At 47.1% G+C, this 21,134-nt stretch overlaps 1 protein-coding gene and 1 pseudogene across 3 annotated transcripts in view; both read right to left on the reverse strand.

Annotated features, from left to right (window-relative positions):
* Positions 1–1,920: 1,920 nt before the first annotated feature.
* On the reverse strand, positions 1,921–2,329 carry LOC119816498 (annotated as a pseudogene).
* A 13,993-nt stretch (positions 2,330–16,322) lies between these two features.
* The window catches only part of Svil (supervillin), a 202,143-nt gene continuing 197,331 nt past the window's right edge, over positions 16,323–21,134 (reverse strand). For all 3 annotated transcript variants that reach the window (XM_038334785.1, XM_038334786.1, XM_038334784.1), the window contains 2 exons: positions 17,413–17,568; positions 16,323–17,319 (listed from right to left, as the gene is read on the reverse strand). In XM_038334785.1, the coding sequence (XP_038190713.1) occupies positions 17,233–17,319; positions 17,413–17,568 (243 nt within the window). In that variant the 3' untranslated portion in view covers positions 16,323–17,232. The remainder of the gene's footprint in view (positions 17,320–17,412; positions 17,569–21,134) is intronic.

Consider the following 21,134-nt stretch of genomic DNA (forward strand, 5'->3'; position numbering starts at 1 on the left):
GCTCCATGAGAAAGCCACTTAGAAAGCAAACCAAATCAACTGATCTAGAAGGAGGCCCACAGCCCAGCTGTCACAGATGTCGGACTACAGACATCCAGACATCCACTACCTATTCCCTGGAAAAGCGGGTGTGATCTCAAGGCCAAGTTTAAAATTAGGAGCTCAAGACAACGATACATTTCAGGACACAAACACACACTCCAGGACCACACCTCACCAAAGCAGCAACAATGATAACCTCCGAATGGCGATTCGGCAAGTTCCCCTTTTCTCCTGTATGCTTTTCTAAACACCATGTGACAAGCTGCACATAGGTTTGTTACCAGAGAGAAAGAAGCAAAGTGATTATCCAAGAGTTTACCTGGCAAAGTCGCCAGAATTCTTTTTAAAAATGATTAATTAATTTATTTGTTGGGAGTGGGGTCATGTAATTAATTGCCACAGTGTGTGTGTGAAGGTCACAGGACAACTTGCAGGAGTCGGTTCTCTCCCTCCCCAGATGGGACCCAGGACTGAACTCAGGTCATTAGACGAGGTAGCAGATGCCTCTACCTTTGAGCCCCTCTCACTAGCCCCAGAATTTTTTTTTAAAAAAAACTACAAAACCCACACAACATGTATAATGGCATTTCATTTGTATTTTACTAAATAAAGCTTGCCTGGGGATTGGAAAAGTAAAACAGCCATAGTGGCCAGCCTTGCAGATCAGGCAACAGTGACACATACTTTTAATCCCAGTAGCCACAATAGTTGCCATAGAAACTGGGCAGTGCACGCCTTTAATCCCAGTGGTGCACACCTTTAATCCCAGCCCTAGAGAGGATTATAAAACGGGAGGAGACAGCTCTCAGTCTCAGTCTCATTCTGAGATTCCTGGAGGCAGGGTCACCATTTTCGGGCTGAGGTAGAGGTAAAAGCCAGTGGCTGGCTGCTTAGCATTCAGATCTTCAGGTTCAACCTCAGTTTCTCTCTCTGAGTTTTTATTTATCACACTCAGGCATGCTTTGCTATATCATACTCTGTAAGCATGTGGTCAGGAGGGGATGGGTAGCGAGTAGCATTTGGATTTTTGGATTGGCATTGGAGTTGCGGCAGCCTAGTTCCTCCTGAGCCACATGGCAGAGGGTGTAAATGGAACTGAGACGGAGTCAGAGTCCCCCAGTCTCCTTTAAGGGCATATTCTCAATGATTAGAAGCTCCTCCATTAGGCTCCACCCCTAAACTTGTCTACTATGTCCCAATGGTGCTTGGCAGCTAAGGCCGGACTATGCAGCCCTCTAGAAGATGCTATCAGAGTTATCAGCTGTCGGCTTGATACCGCTATTCCTAGAGACCTCACCTGAAGAACTGCTTTCATCTGGTTGGCCTTTAGGCATGTCTGTGAGGAATTTTCTTTTTTCTTTTTTTATAGTTTAATGTACTTTAATAGCAAACTTACAGGAACAGCACAGAAGACAGACAACATTAAAAATATGTACTTGCATGAAGGACAACTCAGTTAGAAAAATATAGTGAATGATGGAATCTACTGTATGATAAAAATGCTACAAACACTATTTAGTTGACGTCAATAAGAAATTTACTTATTTAAAAAAAAATCCAAATGCTGGCATTGTCCAGAAAATTTTAACAGGTTTATTTATAATTGTTATAAAGTTGAACTCTTAAAATGTGTTCACTGAAACAGTTTGCTTGCATTAATGCTTTACATCTTGCATTTATATTAAAAATTCACACACAAATGAAAATGGAAAAACTGCCAATACCTGATTTCTGTCCCCGATTTTTCCACTTGCAACCATATACTTTAGGGACCTTTTGACCCCATGGGAAAATATCTAACATTCAGAACTACTGCTAATAGGAAGAAGAGGAAAAAAATTTTTTTGAGAATGAAATGTTTCTCCTCATAGTGGACTCTTAAGCATGTTCTCCACGTATGCGGTGTGCTAGCTGTATATCTTTTGGCATAATTTTTACACGTTTGGCATGGATAGCACACAGGTTGGTATCTTCAAAAAGGCCAACCAGATAGGCCTCACTTGCCTCCTGCAAAGCACCAATAGCTGCACTCCGGAAGTGCAGATCTGTTTTGAAGTCCTGAGCAATTTCTCGCACCAGACACTGGAAGGGGAGTTTGCGGATGAGAAGTTCAGTGGATTTCTGATAGCGTCTGATTTCAGAGTGCCACAGTACCAGGCCTGTAACGATGAGGTTTCTTCACCCCTCCAGTAGAGGGCGCACACTTGCGAGCGACTTTTGTGGCCAGTTGTTTCCTGGGTGCTTTACCACCAGTAGATTTACGGGCAGTCTGCTTTGTACGAGCCATGGTATGGGACCTCCTTACTTACCCCGCTTCTCCTTCGGCTGGAGCTTGGCAAGCGAGAGACGGTGCTGGCGTTAGACAACGGCTGCGAACACAATTGAGGAATATTCTTAATTGCTAACTCATATAGAAAGGCCCAGCCCATGGTAGTCAGTGCCATCCTCTGTAGAGGCCCTGGGTATATCAGATAGTTGACAGTGGGCCTGGGAGCAGACGTAAGCAGTGATCCTCCATGGCCTTCCCTCCAGTTCCCACATCTAGGTTCTTGCCCTCAGTGATTAAATGTAACCTATAAGGCAAATAACCCTTTCATCTCCAAGTTGCTTTTATAGGTGTTTTAACCCAGTTCTTTATCCTCAGCAGCCCAGAACTCTTACTCAAGCCATAGTGGTCCAGGAGAGCTAATCCTATGCCTCAGATGGAGTCATGCCAGAAGGATGTGTGTCTAAGTGTATCCATGTGTCTAGCCATGACCTTTCAGTATGTATATATACATCCAATGCATGTTCACAATCCATCCATGTGGGGGGGAGGTTCAAAGCCATGGTCTGTGTATGTGTACCAGTGCATGCTAGCCACCATCTGTGTGTGTGTGTGTGTGTGTGTGTGTGCACCAGTACGTACCAGCCATAATATAGCCGTGTCTCCTGTTCATAACAGTGATGATCTGTCTGTGTGTACCAGTACATGCTAACCATGGTCTATCCATGTGTGTACACCTGTACATAGTTTGTCTGTGTGCCCGTCACAGGCAGTCTGTGAGTGGCCCGCCATGCTGCAGGGTGGTGATCTCACAGTAGACCAGCTGTTAGACTATTGTTTTGTCTTACTCCCTTCTTCCTCAGGAGCCCGTTGATTGTTTCTGGGCTCTGCAATGTGTTGTGTCCTCCTCTCACGAATCCTCACTGGAGGTGAGACTGGCATTAGAGCAGAGACAGTTGTTGTCTCTTGATGTTGGGCTTGAATCTGCAGTGTCTCCCACATGCATGTGTTCTGAATGCTCAGTCCTCCGTGGGTGCACTTGGGTGCTCTAGAACCTTTTGGATGTGAAGCCTGGATGATAGAAGTGGGTCACTTGGTGGTCTTTGAAGGGAATAGCTACCCCCGGTTCTGTTCTAGTGTGCTCAGCTTCTGTCTGCCATTGTAATGTCAACAACTCTGTGTGCTGCTCTCCCTGCTGTGAAATCTGCCACCTTTCTCCTGCCAGATGGATGAGACTCTGAGACAAAATAAACCTTTCCTCCCCTAAGCTGTTTTAGTCATAGCATTGAGAATAGTTGATACAGACTTGACACCTAACACTCGAGGTGTGGGGTATTTTATTAATGATATAACAAACGAAGTTTCCCTGAAGATCAGATGAAGAGCCAGCCACACTAGTTAGCCATAGGAGCCAGGCAGTGGTGGTGCACACCTTTAATCCTTAGGAGACAGAGGCAGACCTCTCTGTGAGTTCAAGGCCACCCTGGGCTATACAATATTAAATCTTTCTAAGAGAAACAGAGCTCACACAAAGGTGATCCCAGCACTTGGAATCCCATGCCTTTAATCCCAGTACTAAGGAAAGGGAGAAGGAGTGAGATGGCTTGGTGGAGAGGGGAATATAAGGCGGGAGGAGACAGGAGCTCAGTGTAGTCTGAGGAGGCAGTCTGAGGACAGGAATGCCTCTTTGGTCTGAGCATTGGTAGAGGCAAGAACTCTCGTGGCTGGCTGCTCTGTTTCTCGGATGCTTCAGCTTTCACCCCCTGATAACTGATTCTGAGTTTTTATTATTGACAGATTAGAATTCATGCTTCAAGAAGTACTTGGTTTCTTTGCATCCCCAGTTGAAGGTCAGAAAGAATCTTTTGATCCTGTGATGCTCAACTGCCTCTCCCATTCTTCCAAAGTCACTTCTGGCACATGAAGGCCCAGCACCGACAGAAGAGGGCTGGCTGTCTCAGCCTGGGTGCCTCTGGCTGTCATGACATCGCCAGTGCCCTGGCTCTGACTGCCCATGTTTGCAGGACAGCATTGCACACCCCAACCCTCCGCCAATTTATCTTCCTGGATAGTTCCAGCCTGTGGTCTTTACTGAGCCTGCGATGTCATAAATCTCAAAATATCAAAAGAGGAATTAAGGACACAATATTTTAACTCGTTCATTTATTTATTCATTCACAAAATCAATATTTGTTAAGAAAGTCCCACCATGTTTGTTAAGAAAGTCATGTTGGATGCCACAGTAGAACAATGAACAAAGAAATTAACCAAGCAATCTCATTTGTGTAATATATCTTTGCAAAGCAGAATGCATGGCTCTGGAAAGGAAAGGAACAGGTTAAAAGTGTGTGTTATAAAAGCAGTACAGGCTGAACTATCAGAAAATGCTCTTAGCAAGATGCCGCTAGAGCCAAGATCAAGCGTCGAATATCCTGCTAGATAAAGGCATTTGTGGTGTTGTTTGATCATCTAGATGGAACGAAGAGCAAAGCCCATTTAGGAGCCTCGAGGGTGCAGGGTGTGCAGGACTGAAAAGAGCCAGCGTGGCAAAGTACAGAGATCAGGGCCATCTTGCCAGGGGCCTTGGAGGCTGGTTAGAGAACTGTTATTTATTTTAGGCAATCAGAAGCCCTTGGAAAGCTTTAAACCGTGCTATGGGGATCAGATATGCATTTAGGAATGACTATCACAGCGAGCATGTGAGGACCAGATTGGAAGAGAAGCCAACCAGTCTGGGAGGAGGTCACTGTAGGCCATCTAGAGGCAAGGACAGCCTATGCTAGGACAGCAGCAGCAGATAGTGAAGGGTTTCAGAGCTACTATAGTTAGTGCTTTGGAAATGGGTTGGTTGGAGCGGCGTGAATAAAGGCAGTGGTTGAAATTTTTCAGTTTTCCTACTTGAGTGACCTCGAAACTCAAGTGTTGGTGTAGAATTCCAGAAGCAGGCTCATAGGGCTGGCAGTGAGGGATAGGGGAGAACACACATTGACTTTCAGATTGTTGTTGGAGCTAGCCACCCGGCTAGCTTTACCCAAAATAATCACACGGAAACTGTATTCTTTTAAATACTGTCTGGCCCATTAGTTTCAGCCTCTTATTGGTTAATTAACCCATATTTAGTAATCCTTGTAGCACCACGAGGTGGTAGCTTACCAGGAGAGATCTTAACTTGCGTCTATCTCGGAGAGGAGAGGCATGGCGGCGACCATGGCGACTGCCTGAAACGTCTCCCCATTCCTTCTTCCCAGCATTCTGTTCTGTCTACTCTGCCTACCTAATTTTCTATCCTATTAAAGGGCCGAGGCAGTTTCTTTATTAGCCAATGAAATTAACACATAGACACTCCTTCATCATTTCAGATATGGTGGCTTTAAGGTTGCAATCGTCTGGTTGGGGCAAGAGTGCAAACAGAGGGGGGCAGATAGCACATTGCAGCATCAGTGTTTGAGAGCATCTATGCTCTGCTATGTTTTCCGTTTCTTGATGGCTCTGCCGGATGCTGGGGTGCTCCCCCAGTATGACAAGCAGCAAGGGAGACAGAATCACTCCGGCAGGAGTGGAGCGAGAGGCAGAAAAAGCCCCTGTTTAAATGCAGCTTCAAGGCTGGGCACAGAACTGAGTTGGTAGAGAGTGCTTGCCCAGAGGGAGCGAAGCCCTGGGCCCAGTCCTGGCCCTGCAAAACTGGGCTTGGCAACATATACCTGTAAACCCAGTGCCCTGGAAATAGAGGCAGGAGGATCAGAAGTTCATCGCTACCCGCTCTTACAAAGAGAACCTGAGGCTGGCCTTGGATGCATGAGAACCTTTTCTCTAAAATAAATGAATTTAAAAATAAAGATATCTTCAAAATATAGTAATAGTGTGCTCTCTAGAAACCCCAGACAATACATGCGACCCTATAGCATGTAGATAGTCAAGGGTTGTTTAATGAACCTGTAATATTGATGAATTAGTTATCAACTTCTTAAACCAAATACAGCGATACAAACCTAGAGTCTTAGCTTCATGAGAGGCAGAGGCAGTGGTACCACCTGCCCTGGCTGTGGAGCAATAATGAGTCTGGAACCTAATAGCATGAGAAAGTCCTGTGTGGTCTTCAGGAAGAGTCTTAACCTGTCCCTGTCGCTTTCTTGAGTCAGAATAGAATCTTACAGAAGCTTGACATGTTGCTCTAGGTCTCAGGGGCAAGATTTTAATTCATTGTGACCTCCCCCTATGTTCTAACAGCGCTAGGATGGAACGTGGAGCCTGGCTTATGACGGCCAGGACTGGACTACCGAGCGACACCTTCTCTCAAGTCTTCCTCGGTAGCTTTCACCTCAATGTCTTTAGCTAGAGACTGAAAAGTGAGAGGGACACAGTCTCATTGGAGCAACTCTGTCCTCTTTATTCAAACCCACATGTGCTTCCCCAGTGCACATAGACACCCTGGCCTCAGCAAACTGCTCCCAGTCCTCATCCTGCACCCCTTCCCTCCTGGGAACCGCCTCAGACTTCCCAGCTGTGCTTTCTAAACACTAGCCGCCGAAGCCACTTGTGCGGGGGAAACTGACCAGAGGCCCACCAACTTCTTCAGCTCCTTTCCGCCCCCACTGCCTTTCTCAGACATTGTGAGCAGCTTCACAGATAGTTACACATCTTGAGAGACCATGTGCACATGCTTTAAGCTTGTATTTCGGAGGCACGTTTCCATGTATGGCCATGGGCAACATGCCTGCCTATTCCAGCAGCTCTGCAGTGGTCTGGCATGGGAGCAGCTCCGGGATTGCTTAGTCATTACAGGACTGCTGTGTTTGGGTGGCGTCCAGCACCTGGCTATCATAAATAGCACTTCTGCCACCTCTCCATGGCTTCTCCATTCATCAGCAGCTGCTTTGCTGGTCCACTGTTTCCTGGGAATAGTCTCTCCTCTCCAAACCTAGGGATGGGATGCCATTGGAGATTTTGTTTCCTTCTCACTTCCCCCAGGGGTGCTGAGCCCACAAAGAGCTTTATAATGAAAGCAAACATTGGCAGAGCGAGCCCCTCCATGAGGCAGGCACAGGTGAGCACCTTGTTATCACATGACTGCACTGAGCCCAGCTATCCACTGCCACAGTGGACCCAAGTGGAAGGCGGAGGCTGCCAGTTCTTCCTGGAATGCCAGCCCCAGGAGCCCACACCTCTCTCCTGAACTTGGTGTGCCTGAGACAGCCTGGGTTGTGCTCACCGCCCACAACCATGCATTTCCATCCAGGCTTCTGGAGTCCCAGATAAAATATTCAAAATAGGAGACAGGGTCTCCCTTTGACTCATACCCAATGAGGGAAAAGGGGGAGGCAGGAAGGATGTGGACTTCCGCTCATGCGGCCCTCTACACTTGAAGGATTTTAGCGAAAGGGGCCTGCAGATGTGACCCTACTAAAGAAGCTTTGAGGGCCAGCATCAAATGTCTTTTTGGTGACAAGAGCTGGCAGTGTGACAGCCGGAAAGAAAAAGGGACAGAGCTGGGGCTGGCTCTCCCTAAAGTTCCCACTGAGAGCTGGCTAGGCAAGCCTGCCTGGGCTCTGGGCAGCTGCAGCAGCTGAATTGGTCCTCTGTCATCACCTGCTCCATCCCAGAGTAGAAAAGCAGGCAGCCTCTGTGCCTCCCACTCCCTCAACCAGCCGGGTGGGGTCCTAATCGCCAATTTCCACGTTGGCAGGAAAGGAGACTGGGAGACACCAGAGCTGGAAAGGCATCTCATGTGGCACCGGTTTGACCACCTGGCTTCCATTGGGTGCAGACCAGTGTTCCCTCACAGGTGAGGGGGCTGCTGAGGTCACCGAGGCTCCAAAGCAGCTCAGTGGTGAGCAAAAGGCCACACTTCTCTCTCATAAGTTGCCTGCAGAGCGTTCCCAGACATATAACCTGGGCAAACCCTTCAAGACAACCCAACCATTGTCAACTGGCTTGAATACAGGGTCATTTTTCTTTCTGCTCTAACAGTGCACTCTCATTTTACACAAGAATAAAAAGGACTATAGGAAGAATATAACAGGAGGAAAATAAAACATATGTTATCTCTCCTTGAAAAGAACAGAGAACCAACACTTTGGTTTATTATGTAGTCTTTTTATGCACATACTTTTTACATAATTATAATCATTGCATAACATTTTTTGTAGTCTACTTTTCTCACTAAACACTGAACACATTTTCTCTAGTCATTAAGAGAGGTTATAAATGTATGTTTACATATAATTACACATATTTTGTTTATACCATTCCCAACTTAGAAAAAAACCTCATCTTTGGGCTAGAGAGATGGCTCAGTCAGTAGAGTGCCAGTCACACAAGCACCCACATACAAACTGGGCTCAGTGCTGCATATCAGCAACCCCAGCAATGGAGAAGACAGACTAAGAATCACTGTATCTCACTGGCCAACCAGTCTATGAAATCAATGGAGAAAGCCAGCCTCAAAAAATAAAGTGGAGAGTGAGCAATTGCTAATGTGTGGCCTTCACACATGTGCACACAAGTGCCAGGACACCCACATGGTACATGTGCATACATCCACATTAACATACACACACGCACACACACACAACGCATGCATGTACGCACGCACACATGCACACAAGCACACACACACATACACACACGCATGCGCATGCACATTACCCTTAGCTAGCTAATTCCAGTTTTCTGCTGTGGTAAATGTTGGGGCTGATGCTAGGGAGCAAAGCTTTCTATGTGCGTCTTGCAGTTCTATCATGCAGAAGCACTGCTCTACCCTGGGAAGTGATTGGTTAGGTAAATGGTGTAAGCACTTCCAAGGGCATGGTAAATGTGGCTCAACTCCTGTTAAAGAAAAAGGATCCTTTTATACAGTTACCGATAGTACCTTCTCTTGGGACTCTCTCTAGTCTGACTGACAGTTGTCAAGGTTTAAACATGCTTAATAACTTGGTCAAACCAACGACTTCAGTCACTGTTTTCCATATGGCTCCCAGTTCCATTAGTCATTCATGACTTGGATCCTATCCCCCAGGCTCTGTGCCAAACACCTCTATGCACACCTTATGTGGTCACCCCAACATTCCTGGGCCAGTATTATGATTACTTCTGCTTTGCAAATCAAAAATCAGAGTGGTTAAATGAATTTCCCAAAGCACACAGGGAGCAAGTGGTGAGGATTGAGAACACTAAAGAGGCTGAATTTGTTCCTGGTGGGGGGGTGCTCACCTTAACCCCGGATATTCCCAGTGACCTGGACCAGTGTGCTCTAGGTTTGGGTGGGAAACTCGCTAGGAACTTCTCACTCAGTAGGTGGGACTCTGGCAGGATGGTGAAGCTGGGGCTGAGGAAATCAACAGAACTAGCCAGAACTTTCTGCTCTGCTAGCGTATGCACCTCCACACACGACTGTGGGACACATTCTCTGCAGAGGTCAGAAGAACAGCATTCTTCCCTGGACAGTTTTCAGAGTATCTGATGGATGAAGGGAAAGCATAGCGGCTGCTTTACAAGGTAGACCGTGAAGTGAGAGGGAAGATGAAGGGCTTTCAGCCTGGGGCCAGTTGGGGCTCTGCCTTTTCTGGTTCCTGCTTGTGGCTCAGGGTGTGAGCTCTGCTTGCTGCGTCAGCCACCCTGTCGGCCTGCTGCCGCATCTCCCCGCTGTGCTGGTGTTGGATTCTTATGCCTCTGTAAGCCCAAGTCAACTCTTTCTTCTAGAAGTTACCTTGGTCCTGATGTACACCCAGGAAGTGACAACCTGCAAGTTGTCTGCAGAGAGATGAGCCTCACATGCCATGGCTTTATGACCTTGAAGGATGTTATGCGGGTTGAATGTAATTTTGTAATTTCATTCCATCATCCCTTCTTCATTCTCTTCCCCATATTTATCTGTGTATGTATATTTCCCTACCTGGCCTCTTCTAATATTTGCACCCCTACAATTCCATCCTTAGCAATTTAATATCTAAGAAAAAGGATCACGAGACAACCAGGGAAGAAGCTAGCTTCTCTACAATCCTGAGGGAGAACAAGCCTGTGACCTGGGGCTAGAGATGGAGACCAGCTGGCCTGCCAAGGCCTCTCATGTATAACCACTGTTCTCAGGCTCCCGGTGGGCAGAGGCAGGCCTCCTCAGCTGCTTCTCCCTCAACTCTCTCAGACTTCCGCCTTCTCTTCTGCGGCTTCTTGCTGCTTCCTTTAGCTCCCTGGGTGTTGCCAATAAATGCTCCTCTTGATGGATGCAGGCCCATCCCTTGGTGCTGCTTCCCAGACAAGCAAAAATGGCACAGATCTGTCTGTAGAAGAACTCTGCTTTTAACTTTTTGAATATTTTACTTGGCCAGCAAATCAAAGACAATAGTCTGGACCAGTTTGGCCTGCACATCTGTGTCAATATGCTCAAAAATATTCCAGAACTGCTGTATGATGACAAACAAATCCACTTCTCTGCCTGCAGGCCCATGTACAGGTGTGATACTACCCTCCTGGTGTGCGCAGCCCAGGGTGATGCTTAGGAACCATTCCTGATGACCCTCCTGGTGTGCGCAGTCCAGGGTGATGTTTAGGAACCATACCTGATGACCCTCCTGGTGGGCACAGCCCAGGGTGATGCTTAGGGACCACTAGAACAACTAGATAATCCTTGGCTGGAAAGTGACCAGATTTCCCATTTTCTCCGTGGAAGGTTCCAGATTTGGGTCTCATGGGGGATCCTGAGATAGCTGGCTACTTAGGTAAGAGATTTATTAAAAGAATTATTAATGTCATGGACAGACAGACAGACAGATAGACAGATAGAAGCAGAGTGGGGTCCCTTATAACTTTCACAGGAAGGTGTATGGGAAGGCTATTGGAAGTTCCTTTTCATCTCTGTGTTCACTGTTGTTAGGAGTCACCAGACACTGAAGGCTCTGGAATGGTAGTTGGTAGGTGCATATCACTCCTGGTCAGCTGTTGCTGGTGTTTCTGGGGCAGGAAGCAAGAATCTAGAGAAACAAGTCACTGGAGCTCTGGAGACCAAATTATTGTAGGGTAACCAGAATGGAGGAGTTGGGCAAAGTGGCAGAGCCCTGGCTAACATCTGGATTCTTCCTGACTTTCAGAGCAGAAGAAGCAGGAATGGGGCCCACAGAAAGGGAGGGGAGCAGCCCAAGCTGGAGACAGGAGGGCTCTGTGGGCTGTGAGGAAGCTTAGGCCTGGAAGCCTCTTCCTGTGATCCCACTTCCTGGAAACGTCTGCTCTTCCTGTGATCTTCAGGTCAGGCAGGAAGCTTGCAGTGAGCTGCCGAGGTCGGAAGCAAAAACTGGCTGGGAAGGGAGCCTGTTCTGCAGAAATTTGCTGAAGGCCTTGGGCGGTACAACATGCTGGAAAACCGGCATTTAAACAGGTTTTCCAATCCTGCCGTGTATCTTTGCTGTGTTATTCTGAGTTGAATAGAGGATGATAGTTGATAGGAAGAATTGGGGATTTCAGGCATAAAACTTTTCTGACATTAACTAAGTGAGAGTGACAAAAGTATCACCTTCATCTTACAGATGCAGACTCGTCAAAGGGAAGGTGTGCGTGCTTGCATGAGTGTCCACCAGAGCTATACAGCTATGATTTTGGAGGTGTTCCCCCAGAGCCCCAGCAAGGAAGAATTGAAGGGGAGGCGGCAAGATTTGTTTAGTCTTTGGCAATCGTTACTGAGATTCAAGTTCCCTGTGCTAGAAACAAATCATCTGCCTAAGACAAGGGTCTTAGGCAGGCCTTACCCCACCCTATTGCGTCAGAGCTGGCATTTCCTTTGGAAACGGTGACTCAGGTGTGTGCTGCAGTGAAGCCTGGGCTTTTGCCGACACGACCAGCCACAGCGCCACCTGCTGGCCCAGCAGCCCTTAGCGCCGCAGACCGCAGGCTGAAAGCCGCCGTTTTCCTCTTGTCTCTTCCCTATTTCTTTTCTCTTGCTGGTCCCAGCTGGGAATCCCCACTTCTCCAGAACCACAGCGGATAGGGTGTGTGTGTGCGCGTGTGCGCCTGTGTGTATGTAAGTGTGCAAATCTGTCAGAGAGCTAGTTCCACAAATATCTCATCCTATTCTTCTCTGGATTTAAATTAGGACTAATGAAATCTAAGCCTTGACTGATTAGCCCACAGCAGAATAAGCAGAGGGCCTGGTAGCTCTCTTCCCTGGGGGGAGGGTGGCGGAAGCTGCTTGCACAAGCAGGCATTGAAGACTCTTTCTTAGACCCTGGGCTTTTTGTGGTCTAAGAGGGTGGTCGAGGGAAGGTAGGGCTGATAGAGATCTTAGGGTAGGCACAGCCACTACACACATTTGTAGCCCCAGGGCCTCAGTGTTTTTTTTAACTTTATTTTTATTATTTTGTTTCTGTAACAAACTGCGTGGGAAAACAAGGTCAGAGAGATTCACTCTGGACCATGGTTTCAGGGGTTCATCTCCACTTGTCTCTATGGCTTTTGTGCCCACGGGTAGCAAGGAGGAGTATCACGCTAGAAAAGCATGGCTGAGCTAAGCTGCCCACCCCACGGCAGCCAGGAAGTGGACAGAGGAGAGAAGGGAGGGGCAGGAACAAGACCTCTTTCAAAAGTTTGCTCCTCATGCCCCATTTTCTCCCACCAGACCCCACCTCCTAACAGCCTGTTGTAAACAGAGATGGCTCATTCACTTTCTGGCTGCTCAGACCTGAACAATCACATAGAAACTATATTAATTACAACACTGTTTGACCAATAGCTTAGGTGTATTCCTAACTAACTCTTACATCTTAAATTAACCCATTTCTATTAATCTGTGTATCACCACAAAGCTGTGGCTTCCCAGTAAGTGTACGGGTCCTTATACTTTGGCAGCTACATGGTGTCTCTCTGCCTCCGCCTACTCTCTCTCTCTCCCAGCCTGGCTATATTCTGCCTTGCCATATTAAAAATTTCTGCACCCTGATAAGCCTCTCTGCTGACACAATAATGAGGCTTCAACCCAAACATTCCAGACTCTTTGGGTATATGGATGCCGGGGACTCAGGTAAGGCTTCCCCAAACACCATAAACCAAAGCAGCTTTTTTATTAAGCAATGGTAATAAAATATATTCAAGCATACAGGGGGGTTCCCACATCAGCCCATTCAATGTGAACTCCCATGCTTTAACCCCTTGATCTCAGTGTCTTGGTGATCCAATTACCTCTTAGTTGCTACCAGCTGGGGACAACCTCAACGTAAGAGCCTCTTTGGGAGACACTTCATATTCAAGCTGTAAGGGGGACTATGGGGTGGAGGGCTCTATCAACACTGTACTTTCTCCTTTGAACAGAGATGGAAGTGTGTCCAGCTGTTTCCTCAAATGGTAGAACTGAATTCTAAGACTTCACTGCTGATAGTTTGCAGCCAGGTCCAGGCAGCATGACTCAACTTACCAGTCTGTCTGCCCACTGGGAAGTCAAACAAGTGTCACTGGTCACTGGAATCACATACTCTAAACAGCCCCTCTACACGGGGCCACTAGGGCTTGAAAGGAAGGAGGGCAGAACCCTGCTGCAGCTGCATGAACCCTGCTGCAGCTGCATGAACATGTGAACAGAGAGTGCAGCACGCTAAGGGACTTGCAGGGTTGGGGTGGGGATGGGGCTCCCCTCGCCCCACCAGCTGGAGCGAGGATTGATTCTTTAGCCAGCTAATTGTCTGCAGCACTATACAAGGGTCTCCCTACCCGCTCCACCTCACGGCCAGGTCATCCTCTAGACTCCTAGGCAGAGCCAAGCTGTGGCAGTGTGCTAGTGCAGGGACTGGGTCCCACAGGTGAGGGTACTGGTAGACATCTCTAGGGAAACACACACAACGCCAGATCACCAGCTGTGTTCTTACCTGCCAACTACCACACATTTCCTCCTGGTGGGGTCCTTGGGAAAGTTGACTATATGGGGATACTGAAGCATTAGTGGGCTCTTCACCTTCTCTTGTGATCCAAGTCATTAAATGGTCCAGTTTAAGTGGGCAAAGGAAGTTGGTATGGTGAGATGCCTCAGTCAGTGAGGTGCATGCACACAATGACCTGAGTTCAATCCCCAACACCCACGTGTGCCTGTGGTCCCAGATCTGGGGAGGCAGAGACAGGAAGATTCCCCAGAGGTCACTAGTCTGCTAGTCAAGCCTCCTTGGTGAACTCCTAAGACAAGGGAGAGACACTATCTCAAGAATAAGGTGGGGTGTGGCTGAAGAAGACACCAGATGCCCACCTCCGGTCCTCTACACATGTGCATGTGTGCACGCATGCACACACACACACACACACACACAGACACACACACACACTAAGTAAAAGTAGGATATCTTCGGGCCACATTTTACAAGCACAGGAAAATAGATTCTGAGGCTGGTTGAGCTCAGTATGTTAGGAGTTGTTATTCTCTAGACGACACGGCAGCAGCAGTTCACATGGCTCTTTCATGGCCTTAGGTGTTAGAAGTCATCTGGAGATGACATAAAGTCAATGGCAGCTGAGGAGATCTGAAAAGACACCCAAGATTCTTGTTCTGGGAGCTGGGATCCCGAGCGGTGCCCATTCAGAGGCCAGCATTAGGGTGTCTGCTCATGACGGGGGACAGCGTTGACTACAAGGACAGCATTGTGTACAAGGGCATACACAGAATTTAGGGCAGCTGGAGCAGCTTGGTTTTGGGGGATATGCTGATGCAGAGACTATCTGATGAAGCCACTCTAGTTGTGAAGGTGAGCCGGAGAAGAGCAGGAGCCTGCGCACGGAGAGGGGACAGGCTGGAGGGAAGCAGTTAAAACACACAAAGTGAGTTCCTTCTCCCTCTCAGGCAGCAGGGACACTGCTTGCGCTCTGCAGACATCAGAACTCCAGGTCTGTGCTCTGTCTCCAGGACATGCATGTGGTCTGCAGGATCTCAGCCTTAGCCTTAGCTGAGAGGAATGCACATTGCTTTCTCCAGTGTCTCAGGCTCAGACAGCTCTAAGTACTGGTTTCCCAGGGCTCCAGGTTGCATGTAGTCTACTGGAGAAACCTGAGTCTGCCCAATGGCATGGGTCTCTTCCCCCAGTTTCCATCCATGTACACATGTGTCATCTAGCTACACCCGATACATAGATTGTGCGTTCTCTCCAGAGAAGCCCAACCGAAGCCCCGTGTCTAAGTTCCCAGTTAACTTTCAGAGCTGGCTGCAGATGGTGGCAAATCTGTCCCCCTGTGACATTCTTCAGGTTGCTCTACTGGCTGCAGAAACACCCTCCTTTGCTGCTATTTGAGGGATGCACTTGAGGCCCCCCCCTTTCCACCATTTCCTGGTACACAACTCCATCTACTCACTCCTGTGCCTCCCATTTCACTCCCTGTCGCAGCAGAAGGTCCACAGCCCTGGACAGTTCCATCCCTGCCAACAGCCCCACGATGCTGGAGAGGCCAGGTGGTGTCTCTTTTCTTGAGGAAGATAAGGCAGGAACATTTGGTGACTGGACAATATTAAACACTCAGAAAGCTGTGGGTCCAGGGGCAGCTTACAGGGCTAGCCCTGGCACAGTCCCATGGTGGGGCATGGGAGAGGGAGAGGAGGTTTAAGACAGACATGTGATCCAGACTGAGCAGTGGATGAGGGAAGGCTTGTAACAGCTCACAGAGTTGGTACAGAGCATGCTCACAATCACGGTTTTGTCTTTTTTTCAATTCCTGGCAGTGCCAGCATTGAACTCTGAGCCTCACACATGCTAGGCAAGTGCGTCACTGTATTTTATATTTAATTCCTTATATGTCTACTCATATTCTGAGAAGAGGCACTGAGCTCTTAAAGTGAGTATGGACACAGCCGTAGAGTTAAGAGCATCTACAATGCTTAGAGCAAATTTCTGGGTCGAATTTCTACTTAGCTTATTTAATCTTATACCCTACAATCCTTGTCCTGTGTGAAATCCAGAGTTACAGCAGTTGGTACCTAATGCATCATATTGGTATTTGAGTGAAGTTACATAGTTTTTTCCTATAAAGGAACAGGTCTGAAATTCAATGTAAACTGATCAATAAATTATGATTATTCTGAAATTTTATTTTGGGGTCCCGTGTCACAAAATGACATGTGTAATGTTTACAATGGGTATGAGAAATTGAGATGTTTTATTTCTACTATTGAGAATAAAACTATAGATAATGTTCCAAACCAGCATCAAAAAAAGCAGAGCAAACTTTTCTGTATATAAACTGTACATAAAACAAGGCACTATACATTTCTGGGGGGTATTAAGGTAGAGAGGTTGGTTCGCATAGATTCTTCAGAGTCCACACCAGGAAGTAAGTCTTTGTTTGCTTTAGCACCGGAAGCAGAACTCAGCACACGCCAGACCTAAGGCTGAAGGAGGCACTCCTGGGGATGGGGGAATCGGGGGAGGGGACAGACAACACACTAATGACGGACTGCTGGCAGACCTAACTCAACAGAAGCCACTCTGTCTACCTTGTAATATTGTTTTTACACCAAAGGAAAAGAATTGAAAGTGAATGAATACATATTGCTTTGTTAAATACATATTTGATTTATACGGTGTTTATATAAATATATATATATATATATTTAGAATCCACAAACTATCAAAATAACACTTTATAAAGAGAACTGCTTTAAAAAAGGTAATGCCGAGCTGAAGCAGGAGGGCAGGGCTGCAGTGGCCGCTGAGGCAGCACTAGGCTGGGTGAACGGAAGAGATGGGTTTCTCAGTTTACCTGAACCACGGAAAAGAATGATCCCAAGAGTCCTCCTACACATTTACAAAATGCTCAACTCCTGGACAAGCCGTAGAATTAATAAGGTCAGGTTTGGAAAAACTCTGATTCGAAAATACTTTGCTCTTTGACAGAAAAAATACCAGTCCAAAAATATATCCATTTTCTGGCCTAGCGGCATCAGAAGCAACCTCGTGGTGACGCCTGTCACTTCACCCTCAGAATAGGCCCTTTGCTTTCTTTACGTTCACTTGCTTCCAGGTGGGCAGTGCGTTGAATTCATCTCTGGTCATGTCGAGTGCAAACTGGAGGAAATGCAAGAGATGCCCAATAAGTGGCCGAGTGACAGGATGCTCACACCAGTGTGACATCGCCATCCCACCCAAGGGACCACTCACCTCGAAGTCTTCATCTGTGAGGTAAATCTCAAGCTTTAGAGGGTCTACTCCCTCTGGGAGTGGCCGGGCAAGCAGATCCGCCAGTGGGTAGATGGTTTTACAGAGCTTGGCTAAGACATCTTCTACCAGGGTGATCTGGTTGGAAATTTCAGTATCCTGGAGGGACAGCGGAGAACAGTTGAGCGGACACAGGTGATCTGTGGAGTTTGCAGACCCCCAGCTCTGTCCCAGAGTGTACAGCCCGGTCAGGAGCATGGTGTCACTGCACTGTGGAGTGGGGGCTCTGAGTATCCAGGGATTACCTCCTGACCTTCAGAGCTTTTCCTCCCCTGCCAAGTTTCAAATCAACCCTGTGTTTGAACTGCTATTAGTGAATGTTGATAGGACTCATCATCTTACCTACGTGATCAGTGGAGAAAGATTATTGGATCTGAAATCAAAACATGAGATGCTTCCACATAGTGGAATTTGTTTGAGCATATTTTAAAATAATTAAGTTAAGAAGAAATCACGCCCTCTCTCCTTCCCTCCAGGCTTCATTTCTTAATCCACACTAAGGCAGGAAGAAGGTAAAGGTGTAGCTCAGTGGTAGAGCACTGCCTGGAATACATAAGGCTCTGGGTGACACACGCACATACGCATACACACTACACTCAATCACGTGCACACACACTCACACATGCACACACGTGAGTGCACACACACACAGATCAGGTAGCTCAGTGGTAGAGCACTGCCTGGAATACATAAGGCTCTAGGTGACACACGCACACATGCATACACTCAATCATGTGCACAGACACTCACACATGCACACACGTGTGCGCGCACACACACGGGGGTGGGTATTCTGAGAAAATCATCTTCAGCTCTCATGCTTGGCCCTGGGAAGCACTGCCCTCCCTTTGGGCAGTTGGTGGTGGATGAATGAGTTCATGTTACCGCCCGGAGAAAGGTAGGTGCTACAGTGAGCCCATCGGGATGAACCCCTCCTCACGTGGTGACTCAGAGATCTGGGGCAAGTGTTTTAGGCCTCAGCTCCTCACAGGTAAAGTGGGGACGACAGTGAGAGGAACATGAATATACTCTCCTGGTAATTAAATGAGAAGTCAAATGTAACATGGTTCGTGCTGGGCCTCACCAGAGCAGCACACAGTGAGTCTTAATTACAGCCTTGTTCCACACTATGCAGCTCCCCTCCCCACCCCCCAAGCATAGTGAGATACCGTGAGTCCAGAAATATGAAAGCACCCCCTGTTTGGATTTAGACAACATGGGGTGGCTGCAATGTCTGTAATCCTTGGAGCCCCTGGGCTATGAGATCCACACACATTGTGAACTCCACAAATTGTTGCTGAACAGAGATCAGGATGCAATCAGCTCCTTCCCTACATAGATCAAACCTATCTGGTTAATGCCAGGTAGGAGTGGCCGAGGCTGCGCATGTACGAGGCCCTGGGTTCCATTTCTAGCACTGCAGAAAGGTCAGGTGGGCAGATACACTTTGCATCACAAAGCTCTCTATTGCTATGCAACAGATGATTTTTAAAAATTTGTTTGTGTATTTAAAATTACTTCTAGCCGGGCAGTGGTGGCGCACGCCTTTAATCCCAGCACTTGGGAGGCAGAGGCAGGCGGATCTCTGTGAGTTCGAGACCAGCCTGGTCTACAAGAGCTAGTTCCAGGACAGGCTCCAAAGCCACCGAGAAACCCTGTCTCGAAAAACAAAAAAAAAAAAAAAAAAAAAAAAATTACTTCTAAGATATATTCAGGTCTACCTATACTTAGACTTACTTACATACCTGCATGTATACATAATAGACTAGGATCTGCAGATAAGGGAGAATATGTGTTTATTTTTTTGAGTTTGGGTTAAGCTGATTAATAGTGTAAGTCCAAGTCTTTATCTTTATAGGGAATATTATTCACTGTGTATATGTGCCACACTTCACCATCTAGTCACCTGTTGGTGGACATCGAGGCTGGCTCCATTTCCTAACTACTGGGAATAGAGCAGCAATGAACATGGATGCACAGGCGTCTCTGTGGTGGGAGATAGAGCTCTTTGGGTAGATGCCCAAGAGTGGCAGAGTTGGGTCATATAGTAGGTCTATTTTTATTTTTTTGAGGAAATGATTTTCATAATGTTATATTAATCTTCACTCAACCCAGCAGTGAATAAGAGCTCCTTTTCTCCTAATCCTCGCTAACATCTGTGATCAACTTTCTCATCCATCCTTCCTTCCTTCCTTCCTTCCTTCCTAGAAACTAAATAAAGGTTTTATTTATTCACTTAATTTAAAAATGGTTTTAGGTTTTTGGACTTTTCATACAATATATTTTGATCATATTCTTTCTTTCTTTTTTTTTTTTTTTTTTTTTTTTTTTTGGTTTTTCGAGACAGGGTTTCTCTGCAGCTTTAGAGCCTGTCCTGGAACTAGCTCTTGTAGACCAGGCTGGTCTCGAACTCACAGAGATCCGCCTGCCTCTGCCTCCCAAGTGCTGGGATTAAAGGCGTGCGCCACCATCGCCTGGCAATCATATTCTTTCTTGATGGTAGCCATTTTTGACTGGGGTGAGGTGGTATCTTAAAGTATATTTAGTTTGCATCTCTCAGACTAGGGATGTTGGACACCTTAAAAAAGTTATTGGTCAAAGCCGGATGGTGGTGGCGCACTTAATCCCAGCACTTCGGAAGCACAGGCAGGTGGATCTCTGTGAGTCTGAGGCCAGCCGGAACTGTTATACAGAGAAATCCTGTTTTGGAGAAAATGGTCATCTTCTGAAAGCCGTCTGCTCATCCCTGTTTACTGGTTGGTACTTTCGTTTCATTGATATTTAATTTTCAAAGTTCTTTGTAAATTCTGGATGTTGTCTTTTACCCCTGTACCCCAGAAAAGCAGCTTTCTCTTATAGATGAAAAAAATTAAAATGGAAAATTCCTACCTCCTACTAAAACCAAAAACAATCCTTGGAATCCCTCCCACCCCACCCCCCGACAAAATTTCTCTGTGTAACCCCATGGCTGTCCTGGAACTCTCTCTGTAGCCCAGGCTGGCCTAAACTCACAGAGATCCGCCCACCTCTGCCTCCTGAGTGCTGGGATTAAAGGTGTGCATCATCACTGCCTGGCTAACCCCTGAAATTTCTATTGCTAGCAAATAAATTAAGAAATTCTACACAGCCACACTAAGCCTCCGAGTGGGGAACAAATGCAGGTTTGGAAGGCAAAGAGATGAGAACCGTGTCCTGTAAAGCTGTGTGATATCCGCAGTTGTCTGGACACCATGGGAGGAGCGCAATGTGCGCTCCCCCTTAGCTGCCTGAGCACATTCCTGTGCTGCAGGCCATCTCCTCTACAGGAGCGCAACACCAGAGGACCTGGCTAAGCCTTCCACACACAGTGAGAAGTGGTGGGCCTGGTGCTAAGAGAATGAAGAAGAGCAGCTTGTATTTGTTGTCTACTTGTATTTAAAATCTTGAAGTACTTTGGAAAATGATCAAAGTACTTCAATGATTTCCCATTAGGCTTTTCCTCCTAAAGCAAGTCTATGCAGCGCAGGTAGCACATGGCAACAGGAAAAAGAGCCTCCCCATTTTATTTGTAGGATCTTGGCATATAGTGCAGGCTAGCCCAGAGCTCACTATATAGCACAGGCTAGCCATTAAGGGCTGCAGTCTGCTCCCATGTTCAGAGTGCAGTCTGCTGCTTCTCTGGTGGG

The sequence above is a fragment of the Arvicola amphibius genome, chromosome 6 (genome assembly GCF_903992535.2).
Source record: "Arvicola amphibius chromosome 6, mArvAmp1.2, whole genome shotgun sequence".
Lineage (NCBI taxonomy): Eukaryota > Metazoa > Chordata > Mammalia > Rodentia > Cricetidae > Arvicola > Arvicola amphibius.